Below are 13,158 nucleotides of genomic sequence, written 5' to 3' on the forward strand. Positions count from 1 at the left end.
CACTCGCGGAGCCCCAGGCAGCTCCCTCGCCCGGACTGCTCCGGCTTTTCCTGTTGGGTGAGAATCTGGCCAAGCCAAACGCCGGAGCCCCCGAACCGGAGTCGGTCTCCGCCCCAGCTGGCCCCGCCTCCACTCTGGTCCCCCAGAAGCGGTCTGTCCCCCTGTCTGAGGCCATCGACGTCATCACAGCCGCTTCCTCCTCCTCGGCCCCGAGGTGGTGGGGAGGGGGGGCACCCCAGTTGCGGATCTGCATATGGAAATAAACAGATTTGTATAAAAGAAGGTGTCGGCTAAGGAGACTAATTACGGGTTGAGTCAGCGGCCCCCGGGCGTCCAAACTCCCCAGCACGGGCTCCCTGGGCCGCCCCGCGGACGCCGCGTCCTCCCCTCCGGAGCCGCGGGGCCCCTCCCCGCCCGCCGCTTCCCGTCCCCGGCCTCCCCAAGTCGGCACGGCCCAGATCCGAGCAAGCCGAGGGGGGTGGGGAAAAGGGGGGGCCGGGGAGGGACTTGTCTGGAGGGGTGGGGCCTCCAGGAGTTCCGGAGTCCGAGCCCCAGCTCCGACCGGGTCTGGAACCGGAGAGGACATGCAGCCGCCGCCGCGAAAAGTGAGTGTGCTGGGCAAGGTGGGCCACAGCGGCCCGTCTGGGGGGCGGCGAGCAGGGGAGCCGGGGCGGGGGGCTAGGAATGGAGCCAGGAAAGGGAGACAGCCCCGCCTCCAGGGCCCCGCCCCTCCCGCCTCCCCACCCCCCACGTGGGGGCCGCTTGGAGTCCTTCCAGAATGGGGCTTTAGCCCCTCATTCCTTAGTGGAGCAGACCCCCTCCCTGTCCCTTCCCCCAGGTGAAGCCAGTCCAGGAGGTGAAGCTGTGCTTCCTGGAGCAGCTGAGCATCTTGCAGAGTCGGCAGCAGAGAGAGGCCGACCTACTGGAGGACATCAGGTAGCCTCCCTCCGGGAGAGCTTCGCAGGCCTCACCCCTCGTCCCAGTCTCCTTCCTCCCGACACCTCTGCATAGAGACATCTCCAATCTTACATGCATATGTTTCTGACAGACATGCTTTCCCACAGACAGACCTCCCCCCTCTATATACTACACACTACACATAGCTATCCCTAACACCAGACTATGTCGTGGTGGAAGAGGACTGGGAACGAATAGTGGATTGGGATGGGAAGTCATCATGAACTATTCTATAGTACTGAAACATACCAAGAAAACCATGTGTTCACTATATTATGGAAGGTGTGCCATCCTCAATAAGTTTCTCTACCTTAATAAAGTCCCTCATACATATACATAACTCCTAGTCAGACAGATCCCTAAAGAAAACCTCCCCTGGCCCAACCAACAGCTCAAATGTGTATACATCCATATTCCCAAATTCCCCTGATAACATATATATATATATATATATATATATATATATATATATATATATATAATTCCCTTCTTTTTCATATAGGGAAAAGTCTATTTCACACAAATCTCTGTCTTTTATGTCCCCACTTCTTGACAAAAACTAAAGTGTGTTTCCCCAGGGTGCTACCTATCTCGAACTCTGTTCCATTGAGGGTACCAGAATCTAATGGTTTGGAGAAGTGTCAGTATAGGTCACTCTAAAGCACTCTCTGATTCTATCTATTCTAGTTCACTCCTAATCTCTCAATCTTGTCCCCTTGTGGCTGGGTTGTGCCGGAGCTATGGGGAAGCTAGAAGGGCTAATGATCATTTATTTCCACAGATCTTACAGTAAACAACGGGCAGCCATTGAAAGGGAATATGGACAGGTAAGGAATGTTGATTCAGAGGGTAGTTTCTCACAACTCTATCCTGAATGGTAGTTGCCTACTATCCTATGCCCACCTATTTCCCACCCTCACCATACATGACATTCATACTTCTTTTCAATTCTATGCATCCCAAACCCCATTCCCTTTCCTTTCTCAGGCTCCCCAAGGAATCATGAGCCCTGAGTGTCCCTCCCTTTGCCCCATGTGTAGTGGTGATGATGGCAGTTGCCTTTGATATATGGATCTGAGTAAATGATGGGCTCTCCCCCCAGGCACTACAAAAATTGGCTGGGCCATTCCTGAAGAAAGAGGGACATCGGAACTTGGAGACTGATGGCAGGTGGGGAACAGGGGAAGAAGTGAAAAATTGGGACAGAGAAACTAAAAGAAAAATGAATGAGCAACCTCTGGATGTAGCAGGACAGTTAGGCTTGGGTTTCAGGGTGAACTTGGGAAGCTGAAGCTAGAGCTGATGTTGTAGCTTAGGTAGGAAGGAGGCTGACCCAGCAAGGACATGGCAATGGGGGTAGGGAGACTGTCAAGTGATCCCTGTGGCTAAGCTAATGGGCAGATCGATTGATGGACTGATGGGTGTGCAGGGAATCGAGAAGGAGGGAAGGGAAAAGAAATCTGTTCTTTTACTGTTTTAAAGATACAAAGTCCTAGTATGCCTCCCCCACTCCAGTTCTGACCTTGGCTCTTGGGATTTATTTTGGGGGGGGGATGGAACAGGACTGTGTTTAATGCCTGGCGATGCCTGCTGGAGGGCACCATGGCTGGGGGCCAGGCCCGAGTTGTCGCTGCTGACCGATACCGAGAATTGGCTGGGGGCACAGGAAGAAGTGCCAAGGAGCAGCTGCTCAGGAAGGTGTGGGGAGTGGCTTTGGGAGGGTACCCTGAAGAGAGATTTAAAGGGGAGGAAGTCCTAGAAAGGGGTCATCTGACCTGAGGGAGGAGTAAGGTGGATGTGATGATGCCCATGTATTTGGGAGGATGCCCATGTCCTGGAGGTACCCCCAGGGTGCTGAGCAGTTGCAGCGGGCCCAGGCTGAAGTGCTGGAGTCTGTGAGGGAGCTGAGCCGGAGCCAGAAGCTATATGGGCAGCGGGAGAGAGTGTGGAGCCTCGTTCAGGAAAAGGCAGCTGATGTCCAGGCCAGGTAAGGGCTTTGGGGAAATAGAAGTCTTGGGAAGAGGTCACTGGAAGGCTGGGGGGGGGGGCAGGGAAGTTCCAGAATAGGGCTAGTGTGGGGCAGTAGGACTATGCAAAGGACTATGGACCTGGAGTCAGGAGATTTGGGTTAAAAATGTGAGCTTTGGTATTTATTAGCTCTGGGGCCCATAGGGGATTTATTTAACCTTTCTAAACCTCACTTACCACATCTGTAAAGTGGGGATAATAATACTTTTCCTACCTCACAGGAGAGTGAGGGAAACACTGTAAATCATAGAGGTTTATAAAAATGGGAGTTATTTATCATTATTATTAATATCTCAGAAAAGGGAGAAGGAAAAAAATTATATAACTTTATTATATATTTAAAAGGAATAGCCAGTTGTACATAACAGATTTGCAGTTTCATCTGTAATCTGTTTTGTTATACTGTTAAGCAAATGCTTATTTTATTCCATAAATTAAAACTATAAATAAAAATATAATTACCAATATATAATACAATTTAACATGATTAATGCAACTAGTTTCTCCAGATAGTCTTCTGCATTCTCACCACCCTCATTTACTTCCTTTCTTTATCTTCCCTAAACTTCACTCCTTCAGGCTGAATCGGAATGACCATGGTTTATTTCATACCCGGACCAGCCTTCAGAAACTCAGCCTCAAGGTCAGATGTGGGGATTGGGGTCCAGGGAAGATGACAGATGACTAGGAATATGACTGGGAAGTGACAAACTTCCCTGTAGGAAGGGCAGAAGGGGGCTTCAGAATCCCCAGTCCCATATGCTTATTTCTTCTTTTGTCCCCTTAGCTGTCAGCCCAATCAGCCCAATACTCCCAGCATTTGAGTGCTGCCCGGAATGAATATCTGCTTAACTTGGCAAGCACCAATGCCCACCTTGGTCATTATTACCAAGAAGAGCTGCCTGCGCTGCTCAAGGTAAGTCAGGTCCTGTAGCACCCCACTTTATCTCTGTAACATCACTACTGTTATTCTAGCTGCTGCCTGCTAGAGACCAGTCAGGAGTTCCCCCCACCCCACCGTTCTCTCAAGCCTGGGCATGGGGAGCTAAAGGGCAAGGCTTTAGTGTCTTGGAATCTTTCAGGGCTTGGTTGGGGACCTGTCTGAGCAGCTGGGTGATCCCCTGGCCCTGCTGAGTCGCACAGAACTGGAAGCTGCACAGCAGGAGCTAGAACTGGCCCAGCATGGGGGACAGGTGATTGCTCAGGTCAGTGTCCTCCCTATCCTTGGTCAGTACCAAAAACTACCACCCAACATAGATCTTCTCATTAACATAGAAGATCATCCTCTTTCCCCAAAGTCCCTCCCCATTGTAGATCTCAGCTTACCTCCAACTGGATCTTCCCTTTTTGCTCCGAACAAATTCCTTGGAGTAGAATCCCTCTCAACAATGGATTGTTTTGCTCTCTCTCTCAGCAGAGAAGACCTTCTCTCCATTTGCCCCACATATATTTTTTCCCTCATTCTCCCTACCAATGGCCCACTAGCTCTTCCTGAGGAGGACCTGCCCTCTTTCTCCCTTGCCCCCAGGTAAGCTGGGAAGAAGAATGGCTGCACTTTCTCCAAGAGCCTGGAGTATTCTCCCCAACACCACTACAGCAGTTTCAGCCAATGGGAGCTGACCAGGTGGGATCCTCTTCTATCTCCTTCCCTCAGATCATTCTCAGGACAAGCATCCTTGTGTTTGGGGTTTCCTCTATTATTCTGGAACTAGCCCAGATCCTGTGTGCTAGACTGGGCTCTTTGAGGTTACAATCCCCTTCATGCTTTAGTTTTTCTTACTAAGGGTATCATCCTATCTCTCCCAATCTGGGCTTCCCTATATGTAGATGTCTGTCCCTATATGTATATATGGGTGTCAGTGTCCTTTCAATTCAATTCAGAAGCATTTATAGAGTGCCTCCTAAGTACAAACCACTGTGGTAGGTCCTGGAGATATAGTGACAAAAATGAAACATCCTCTGCCCTCAAGGAGCTTCCAGTCTACTTGAATGATAACAGACATTTACACAAGCCTTTAAAATTTATAAAGTTCTTTACCCATTTTATCATATTTTATCTTCATAAGAACCTTGTATGGTAAGTACTACATGTGTGTCCATCTGGTGGATTTGTCCTTATCCCTGAAGTGTCCTCATCTCTGTACCTCTGCCCCTAGAGAGAGAGAGAGAGAGAGAGAGAGAGAAAGGGAGATAGAGACAGAGAAAGGGAGATAGAGAATAAGAGATAAAGAGTATGTGAGAGTGACAGAAAGAAATAGAGACATACATACATACAGACAGAATGACAGTATGCGAGAAAAAGGGACAGAGAGAGGGAGAGAATGAGAGAGATGTGTGAGAAAGACAGAGAAGGCTGGAGGATGATCAGGCTAGGGTGGGGGGTGGGGGTAGGGCACTGTGCCTCTTCCCAACAGTGCCTGCCCATGTCCAGGTGTGTGTGCTGGAGCTGGAAGGAGGCTCAGGAGGTGTTCCAGGAGAGAGTGGCCTGAAGAAGGAGGCTCAGCATTGGGCCAACAGAGCTGCCCGAGATTACAAAGTCCAGAGTCATGGGCAGCGGGTGAGTTGTGGAAAGTTTGGAATGGTGTGGGAAGGAAAGTAGGGCCTGAAGTAGGGAGTTCTGAGGAGAAAGGAAATAATTTATCATGTGATTCATAGGGTGTCTTAGGCTAAAAATGGGGTTCTGATCAAGCAGACTCCCCACTTTTCTTCCCTCCTCAAATCAGGTACTGCAACGGTTAGAATTGAAAAGGCAACAGGCCCTGGAACGGGAGGCCTCAGGTGTGGAACTTCGACTTCAGGAAGTAAAAGAGAGTGTTCGTCGGGCTCAGGTGTGGGTATGATTGGTGTCAGCTTAAGGCGAAATATGTGTGTTGGGGCAGAATCTTCCAAATCCCCTTACCTCTATAGTCCTGGCTAGAAGAGTTGGATTATATGGGACACACTTCATGGGTGGAAGGGGACACAGGGGAGGGTGAAAAACATAGTTATTGTGTGACCCTTTGCTCCATCACACACCCTTTTCCTTCTCCCTTGTCCATGTGCCAGGTGAGCCAGGTGAAGGGGGCTGCTCGGCTGGCTGTGCTGCAAGGCACCGGATTGGATGTAGAGCAGTGGCTTCGACCAGCTATGGCCCAGGTCCAGGAAGAGCTGGAGCAGGAGAGGCGACTCAGTGAGGCTCGGTTATCTCAGAAAGGAGACCTCTCTCCCATGGTAAGATTAAGACTTTCTCTTCCCTGTACCCAAAGAAAAGCCCATCCCCACTGGTTCCTCTCCTTTCATCAATGAGGATCCTTTACTCCAGAGTGAGGATATTCCAAAAGATTCCCTCCCCTCCTCGGTAAAATTCTATTAAATTGGAGGACAGACCCTGATCAGATGATATATCCCCATAGCCAAGGAAACTAATGTAGAGATTTGGGGACACATCTTTGCTGAAGAATGAATGCAATTTTGGGGATGGGAGACTGTGGTGAAGGAACTGATATCTTCTTCTGTGTCTTCTACCAGGCAGAGGATGAACTGTCAGATTTTGAGGACTGTGAGGAGGGGGGGGAGCTGTTTCAAGAGCCAGCTCCTCCAGCCATCCCCACTAGGTCCCTCCCTTGTCCAGCACATGTAGTCTTTGGCTATCAGGTGGGAGCACAATGGTTGGGGCTAGGGAGAGCCCAGGTTGGGGGAGGGAGCACCTCTTGAATGAATGGGGAGGGAAGGACCAAGAATGGTCCGGATCTGAGTCCATCCCTGTGGGGCTCAGGCCGGGCGGGAGGATGAACTGACCATCACAGAAGGGGAGTGGCTGGAGGTCGTGGAGGATGGGGACGCAGATGAGTGGGTCAAGGTGTGTGTTGGGGCCCTAGGAATTGAGGGTGAAGGGGCTGAGGGCCCTGGGCTAACTCTGAGAAGGGATGGAGAGGTTGGGAGAGATGGAATTGGAGGCCCTTTTTAAGACAGCAAGTTCCTGGGGGTGGGGGGAAAAGGAGGTGAAGAGTTTTGATCCAGTTGGATTTCTCCCTTCTCATTATCTCCAATGTCCCCTTTCCCCATCACCTTTTCCCTTGTGATCAGGCTCGGAATCAGCATGGTGTGGTGGGTTATGTTCCGGAACGGTACCTTGACTTTCCAGACCTTGCTCCTCCTCAGGAGGGCCACCACAGTGATAACCCCTCCGGGGGAAACTGCACAGGTGAGGAGGCCTCAGCATAGTGGGGAACCATAGTGTTTAGCTGGGGTGTGCCATGTCCCTCTTATCCCTTTCATGGTCTCCCTGATCCTGTTCCATAGTGTGCTTGGCCCGAGCCCTGTACAGCTATACAGGACAGAGTGCTGAGGAGCTGAGCTTCCCAGAGGGGGCATTGATCCGGCTGCTGCCCCGTGCCCAGGGTGGTGTGGACGATGGCTTTTGGAGGGGAGAGTTTGGAGGTCAAGTTGGAGTTTTCCCATCCCTGTTGGTAGAGGAGTTGTTGGGCCCTCCAGGACCTCTAGACTCCCCAGACCAAGAAGAGGTGAGCTGACTTTATACCTTAAGGGGATGACCAGTGTCCCCTGCCCTCCCCAAGGCTACTTCAGGTCTAGGCTGCAGGCATTAGCACTTCCCTGAGGGTACAGGCATTTCATTGCAACTTGTGCAGAAAGGGGTAGTATAAAGTGGACAAATTGGGAGGTGGGGCTTGAGAGGCAAGGTCTCCCTATCTCCCAAACCCAAGATCTGGCTTCCTCAGTAAAACCATTCATAAACCTCCCACCTTATCTCCCAGATGCTGCCATCTCCATCCCCCCCAAGCTTCTCTCCTCCAGCTCCCATCCCTGCTGCTGAAAGGACTGCAGGAACTCTCTCTGAGGGTGAGTTGGGGAACCTGGGAATGAACAGAGACTGAAGACTCCTAGGGAAAGAATGTTTTACACCATTTCAGATTTAAATTCTTCTATTAGGCTTTCAAAGCCCTCTTTAATCTAGCCCTACCCCACCTATTCATTTCTATTCCATGAATCTCCTAAATGACACAGGCTATTCTAATTAAACCTTTCAAAAAAATTGTTGCCAATTTTGTGTCCCATAGCACATCTCTCCCTGACCCCTGTTCCCCAACACTACCTGGAATAGCCTCTCCATGCTCCCCAGCTAATTCAATCTTACCTGAAAGCTTCTATGATTTGAAATGAACTCCTCTCTCTCTTGAATTTTTATATCATCCATAGTCTATACCATGCTATTTAGTATTTAATTATATAATTAAGATGTTTTCTTGTATACTATTATTCCATGCTACTGTTTCTCTAACTTGTTAGAGAGTCTATATTTTAGGTGATTCCTGTGCCCTGATGTTAGTGCCAAATAGGCAAAATAGGTACTTGGTAAATTATTGCTTTGATTGATTTGATGGAATCCAGTCTGCTGATCTCTTGTTCCTTCTCCAAGACCACCCATTGGATTGCCTTGGCCCAATAGAGTCATCAACCCCTCGTCTCCGGCCGGTAAGACCTCTTTCTTGAGGTAGTCTATATAGGAAGATGGTTCACCTATCTTGGCCAACAGCTGGGGAAGGTTGGCTAAAAGAGGTTGGTTCAGGAGGTCTTGGCACTAATTGCTGGCATTTTCCTTGTAGCTTCGCCCACCCCCACCCCCACCCACCAAAGTCCTGGAGCCTGAGAAATTGGATCCCCTCACCTGAGCCCAATGGGGAGTCCCAGCCTCCTCCTTATCGATGCCTCCCAAATGCTGAGTGGCTGCCACCAAAGAAAGTGTGTGATGACTTCTCCCCAACCTCATCTCCCCTCCTGGAAGCCAAGGCTGGGGCAGGGCCCTAGGACACCTAGGCAGTATAGATGGGTCAGGTTTCCTGTGTTTCAGGTTGCCTTTCTGTGGCCACCTGTGACTTGTCCCACCTCCCACCTCCCTCTCTCCTCTTTTAACCCTGGTGGGTTGGGGGGAGGGGTCAGAAGGCATGGGAACCAGTGTGCAGATCCGCTGTAATAGTCTGAGCTGATTTATTGACAGTGCAATAAAGGGGCAAGGCGCCCAAGCCAGTGCCTGAGCGTTTGTGTGCTGAGAAGGAGCCTAATGAGGAGTATTGCTTCAGGTGCCCATCTCGAGCATGGGGCTGCTCCTAAATGCCAATGCTCAAGCAGATGGAGCAAGTTGATGGAGGAGGAGCCTGGGCAGAATGTAGGGACAACTCCTCCCTTTGACCTGCCTTAGGCTGGAGATGCAGTGGAGGGAAGGGATTGAGAGGCTGGGTACCACTCTATGCATTTCCAGCCTGAGATAATACAGTCCCTGGGAAGAGGGGTGGTTCTGTTTTCCTGGAGGGCAATGCTGTCTCAGTGTGAGAGGGGGCTTCATGCTTGCCCCTCTTCCCTGCCCAGCGAGCTACTGATCCTTGTAGTAGGGAGTGAAGATGAAGCTTGGGGAAAAGGAGAGGGAAGGGGAGAATCTTCCTGCCACCTCTAGCCTCTTTCTCTACCCCTTCCCAACTCACTCTGTACCTCTGATTGCCCTCCCTTCTCAATGACCCTTGGGGCAATGGTGCCCTTAGTCCCTCCCACCTTAAAAATCAGCATCATAGGCTGATATGTTCAATTTACCTTGCAACTTAGGGAAGTGTTGGGGTACCCCCCCCTTCCCTGGAAGGAAACACATGTTTGGGAGGGCCAGACGTACCTCACACTCCTCCTGAGTCACCTGGCGATGACACCTGAGATAAAAAGGAAAGGGATACCATAAACTCTAACTTCATTTAGCCAGAAAACTGGACCTCCTAAGCAGGGACAGTGACTTTACCCAGTGACTCTACCTATCCTGCCTTCCCTAAACTTACATCTGACCATGGCCTACCTGGAGAACTGAGGCATCCAGTTTGGCTGACTGTCCATTGGTCTCCCTTCTGGTCAGCATTGGCCTTGTGTCCTTCTCTCTAGCTGCTGCTTCCAAGTCTTCCATGGCTCTACAAGGCCTCTCAATCAGAGAGGGGGCGAGGCTCCTTTCTCTGAGGCCCCCATTCTGTATAGGGGAACTAGATAGGATGCCAGCCTCTGGCCCTGATGCTGGAAGTCTCTCTGTGGCAGGAGTTCCAGTCCCAATTTGCCCTTTCCCAGAACTCTGGCCACCTCCTGCATCCTGTTCACCACTGGAGCCCCAGCTTCTATCTGTGGGTGAACCATCCCGATGCTCATGCAGCCCAAATCTCTTCTCAATATGTGTCACCCGGAACCTAGGAGGGAAGGGGATATACAGTGGCTTAGGATTGCTAGAAGTTCCCTCTGCACTCCCATTTGGTGTCATTTGATAGCTTCTGACACCAAAGGAAGCCTCAGCAGATAGGTGAATCTTGGAATTCCATTGTGGCTCCCAAAGAGTACTCCCTGGCTTGAAACCCTTCTCTCCCTTACCCTCCAAGACTGGAGGGGAGTAGTATTAAAGGAGCCTGGATAACTCTCCCAGCCAGGCCTGTTGTCTTAGATCTACTACTTGAATGGGAGGTCTTGAACTCCACTCCCCTCCTCTTTTGGGACACCATTCACACCTGCCCACAGAGAACACTGTGGTTTCCCCTGGCCTAGTACGGCCCTTGCCCTCTTTGGATCGGCCCTGTCTGACGAGAGGTGGTCTCTTGCTTCGGCTGCAGTGGATACAAGGGGCAGCTGAGCCCAGATGGACTGTATGGTGGTGAGATGGAGTTCCATCCTGCAGGCTAGGAGCACCATCAAGGCTGGAGGAATAGAGGAGAATTCATTTCACCTATACATTTGTACTGGAGATATTTATATTTGGGTACCTTTCATCAAAATTGTGAAGTTTTGGTTCCTGCCTTTCTTCATTCTCTTTTCATTGTGCTTCTATGCCGCTGCCCCCCCCCCCCACTTCTTTCTATCTGTCTTGTCCTCATTCCAAAATGGGGTTCACACTAAGGAACTAGTGACAACATTTTGTCTCACACATCCAGGGAGGCTACATTGAAGAGTCAATAATTAACCTAAAGAATGAATGGTAGGATTCAGGAAGTGATGTTTGGATAGCAAAATTATTTGGCAGCAGTCAAATAATACTTCTTTTTTTTTTTTTTGGCAAGGCAATGGGGTGAAGTGGCTTGCCCAAGGCCACACAGCTAGGCCATTATTAAGTGTCTGAGGCTGGATTTGAACTCAGGTACTCCTGACTACAGGGCCAGTGCTCTATCCACTGTGCCACCTAGCTGTCCCCAATTCATACTTCTTAAATCATAATACACATTTGATTAAGTTGTGACTTTAGTAGGGCCTAGCTATTGAGGAAAAAGTGTTTTCCTGACCAGTATTTGGGAGAATTCTCCATATTTCCAGCTCACCTGGACAGCTGTACTGTTGCCTCACCTTCACTGTCCCCAAGCATCTCTTTCAAGGCCTCAGCATTGGCTTTGAAAAGAGAAGTAACAAGAGGAAGTCACAAATGTAGAAATGGGGTCTGGGATTGAAGAGCATATGTCAATGAGCACTTACCTTCATTTTGGATGATACATTGAACAATCCTTTCCACTGTGTCCTCATTCATATCCTCATCATCTGCTGTGGAGGTGAACAACGGTCTCAACTTTAATGAAAGGGCAGCTGGGCCAACCCAAAGTCTCTTTCCTGCTGATTTTTTTAAATTTTCATGACCATTTAGTTTCCTAGCAGCTGTGGTGGTTCAAGATCAGTGATCCTTAGTACTATGGCTCCTGGAAGGGACCTTATAGGCCACAGAGAACAATCCCTTCATTTTCTAGATGGGGAATTTGAATCAATAAAGAGGTGGTGGGGGATTTGTCAAAGTTTGACAAGTATATCCTTCTCTTCCTCCTGCCTCCTGTCCACTTTTCCAGGGGTTGTGTTTCAGCCTAATCTACAATTTCAGGAGTAATGAAGCAGGTTGACAAAATAATTCACCAGGGCCTTGAAGTCACAGGATTTTTGCCCTGAATTCACTGCACTCTATCTATCTTCAAACTAAAATGCAAAAACTGTCTTTGTCTTAGGTTCCTGAAATATGAGCTATGAGTTATATGCAGCAGGGGATCAAAGAGGGATATGAGCCCCTCTGGTGCTAGGTAGCACTGGGGGAGTCATATTCCCACCCATGTGCAGGAGAGCGGAAGAGAAAACCTGAATAAGGTACATTGGGTATTAGTGAAGTGTGCAGGTGTGTGCAGCAAATACAAGTGTATAACGGAGTGACACACCAGAAAACTGGTGTTGGGACTCCCCCTCTTTTCCCACACTCACGTGGCTGGAGCTGGGCATCCTCGGGCTCTGAGGCTCTTGATGTCCGACAGCGGTAACCCTTCTTCTTGAGTACATGGCAGATCATGAACCCCACCAGGCCCATGAGAAAGAAGACCAGCACGAGAAGGAACAGCATGTACAGCCCATGTTGGGGCTCTGGTCCTGGGTGCAATTCCGACATACGGCCCTGGGGGGCGGGCCGAGCCGGGGTCAGGACCCCAAAGAGGGATGCGGGTCAGGGGGAGAGCAGTGAATTCCGTGTTTGGAGCCCTACGGGGAGTCCGCCCAGAACCCTCCGGAGACCATTCCTCGGTAAATCTAGACCCTTTCTCCTGTCAGCCCGGGTGCCGTCTAGGGAATGGGTGCTGGTCCGGCCGGGCCCGGCCGCCCGGTCAGTGGGTGCAAGTTGTAACCTCCGTCCCCCTTCCCCGGCATCTCCCTCCCTTCCTTCCAGCCGCACGCACAAGCCCCGCTCTCCCTGCGTCTCCTTCCTCCCAAGGACACTGGGGCTGAAGACCTGGACGGAGCTCTCTATGGTGCTGTCCTGTGGGCCTGAGTCAGCTCCCTCCGCAGCCCCGGGCCGGCTCCCCTCCCCCGCCAGCCCGGGCCGGCTCCCCTCCGCTGCCGCCCCCCAGCGCCCGGCTCGGCTGACCTTGTGGCCTCCGCAGGGCCCCCGGGGATGCGGCGTGTCGGCTCCGCGGCGGCTCCGGCCCCGTCCTGACGCCTGTCACCCTGCCTGGGGAGCCCTCCCCGAGAGCATCCTCCTCCCCCCGCTCCCCGCCCCCCGGACCACCTCACCGGCTCCGGCTGCGGCTGCGGCTGCGGCTCCGGCTGCGGCTCCGGCTCCGGCTCCGGCACCGGCTCCGGCACCGGCTCCGGCTCCGGCTCGGGCTCGGGCTCGGGCTCCGGCTCCGGCACCGGCTCCGGCTCCGGCACCGG

At 51.2% G+C, this 13,158-nt stretch overlaps 2 protein-coding genes across 3 annotated transcripts; one reads left to right on the forward strand and one right to left on the reverse strand.

The window, feature by feature from the left end:
• The first annotated feature begins 502 nt into the window (after nt 1-502).
• FCHSD1 (FCH and double SH3 domains 1) lies at nt 503-10,539 on the forward strand. The gene is made up of 20 exons (XM_074212743.1): nt 503-605; nt 839-936; nt 1,739-1,784; nt 2,060-2,127; nt 2,520-2,655; nt 2,808-2,944; nt 3,565-3,628; nt 3,773-3,901; nt 4,068-4,190; nt 4,514-4,609; nt 5,417-5,542; nt 5,709-5,813; nt 6,031-6,195; nt 6,493-6,618; nt 6,740-6,823; nt 7,051-7,168; nt 7,267-7,487; nt 7,740-7,824; nt 8,402-8,457; nt 8,589-10,539. Exons 1-20 carry the CDS (start codon nt 585-587, stop codon nt 8,652-8,654), a joined length of 2,070 nt encoding a protein of 689 aa, XP_074068844.1. The 5' UTR covers nt 503-584; the 3' UTR covers nt 8,655-10,539.
• RELL2 (RELT like 2) lies at nt 8,622-12,931 on the reverse strand. 2 transcript variants are annotated; one of them, XM_074212749.1, is made up of 7 exons: nt 12,220-12,931; nt 11,458-11,520; nt 11,307-11,373; nt 10,506-10,691; nt 9,818-10,193; nt 9,644-9,677; nt 8,622-9,386 (listed from the first exon to the last, which is right to left on the reverse strand). In XM_074212749.1, exons 1-6 carry the CDS (start codon nt 12,398-12,400, stop codon nt 9,645-9,647), a joined length of 906 nt encoding a protein of 301 aa, XP_074068850.1. In that variant the 5' UTR covers nt 12,401-12,931; the 3' UTR covers nt 8,622-9,386; nt 9,644. The 2 variants fall into 2 exon arrangements, with proteins under 2 accessions (XP_074068850.1, XP_074068849.1); XM_074212748.1 differs by having other exon boundaries at nt 11,458-11,523.
• Nucleotides 12,932-13,158: the final 227 nt, after the last annotated feature.

The sequence above is a fragment of the Macrotis lagotis genome, chromosome 1 (genome assembly GCF_037893015.1).
Source record: "Macrotis lagotis isolate mMagLag1 chromosome 1, bilby.v1.9.chrom.fasta, whole genome shotgun sequence".
Taxonomy (NCBI): Eukaryota; Metazoa; Chordata; class Mammalia; order Peramelemorphia; family Peramelidae; genus Macrotis; species Macrotis lagotis.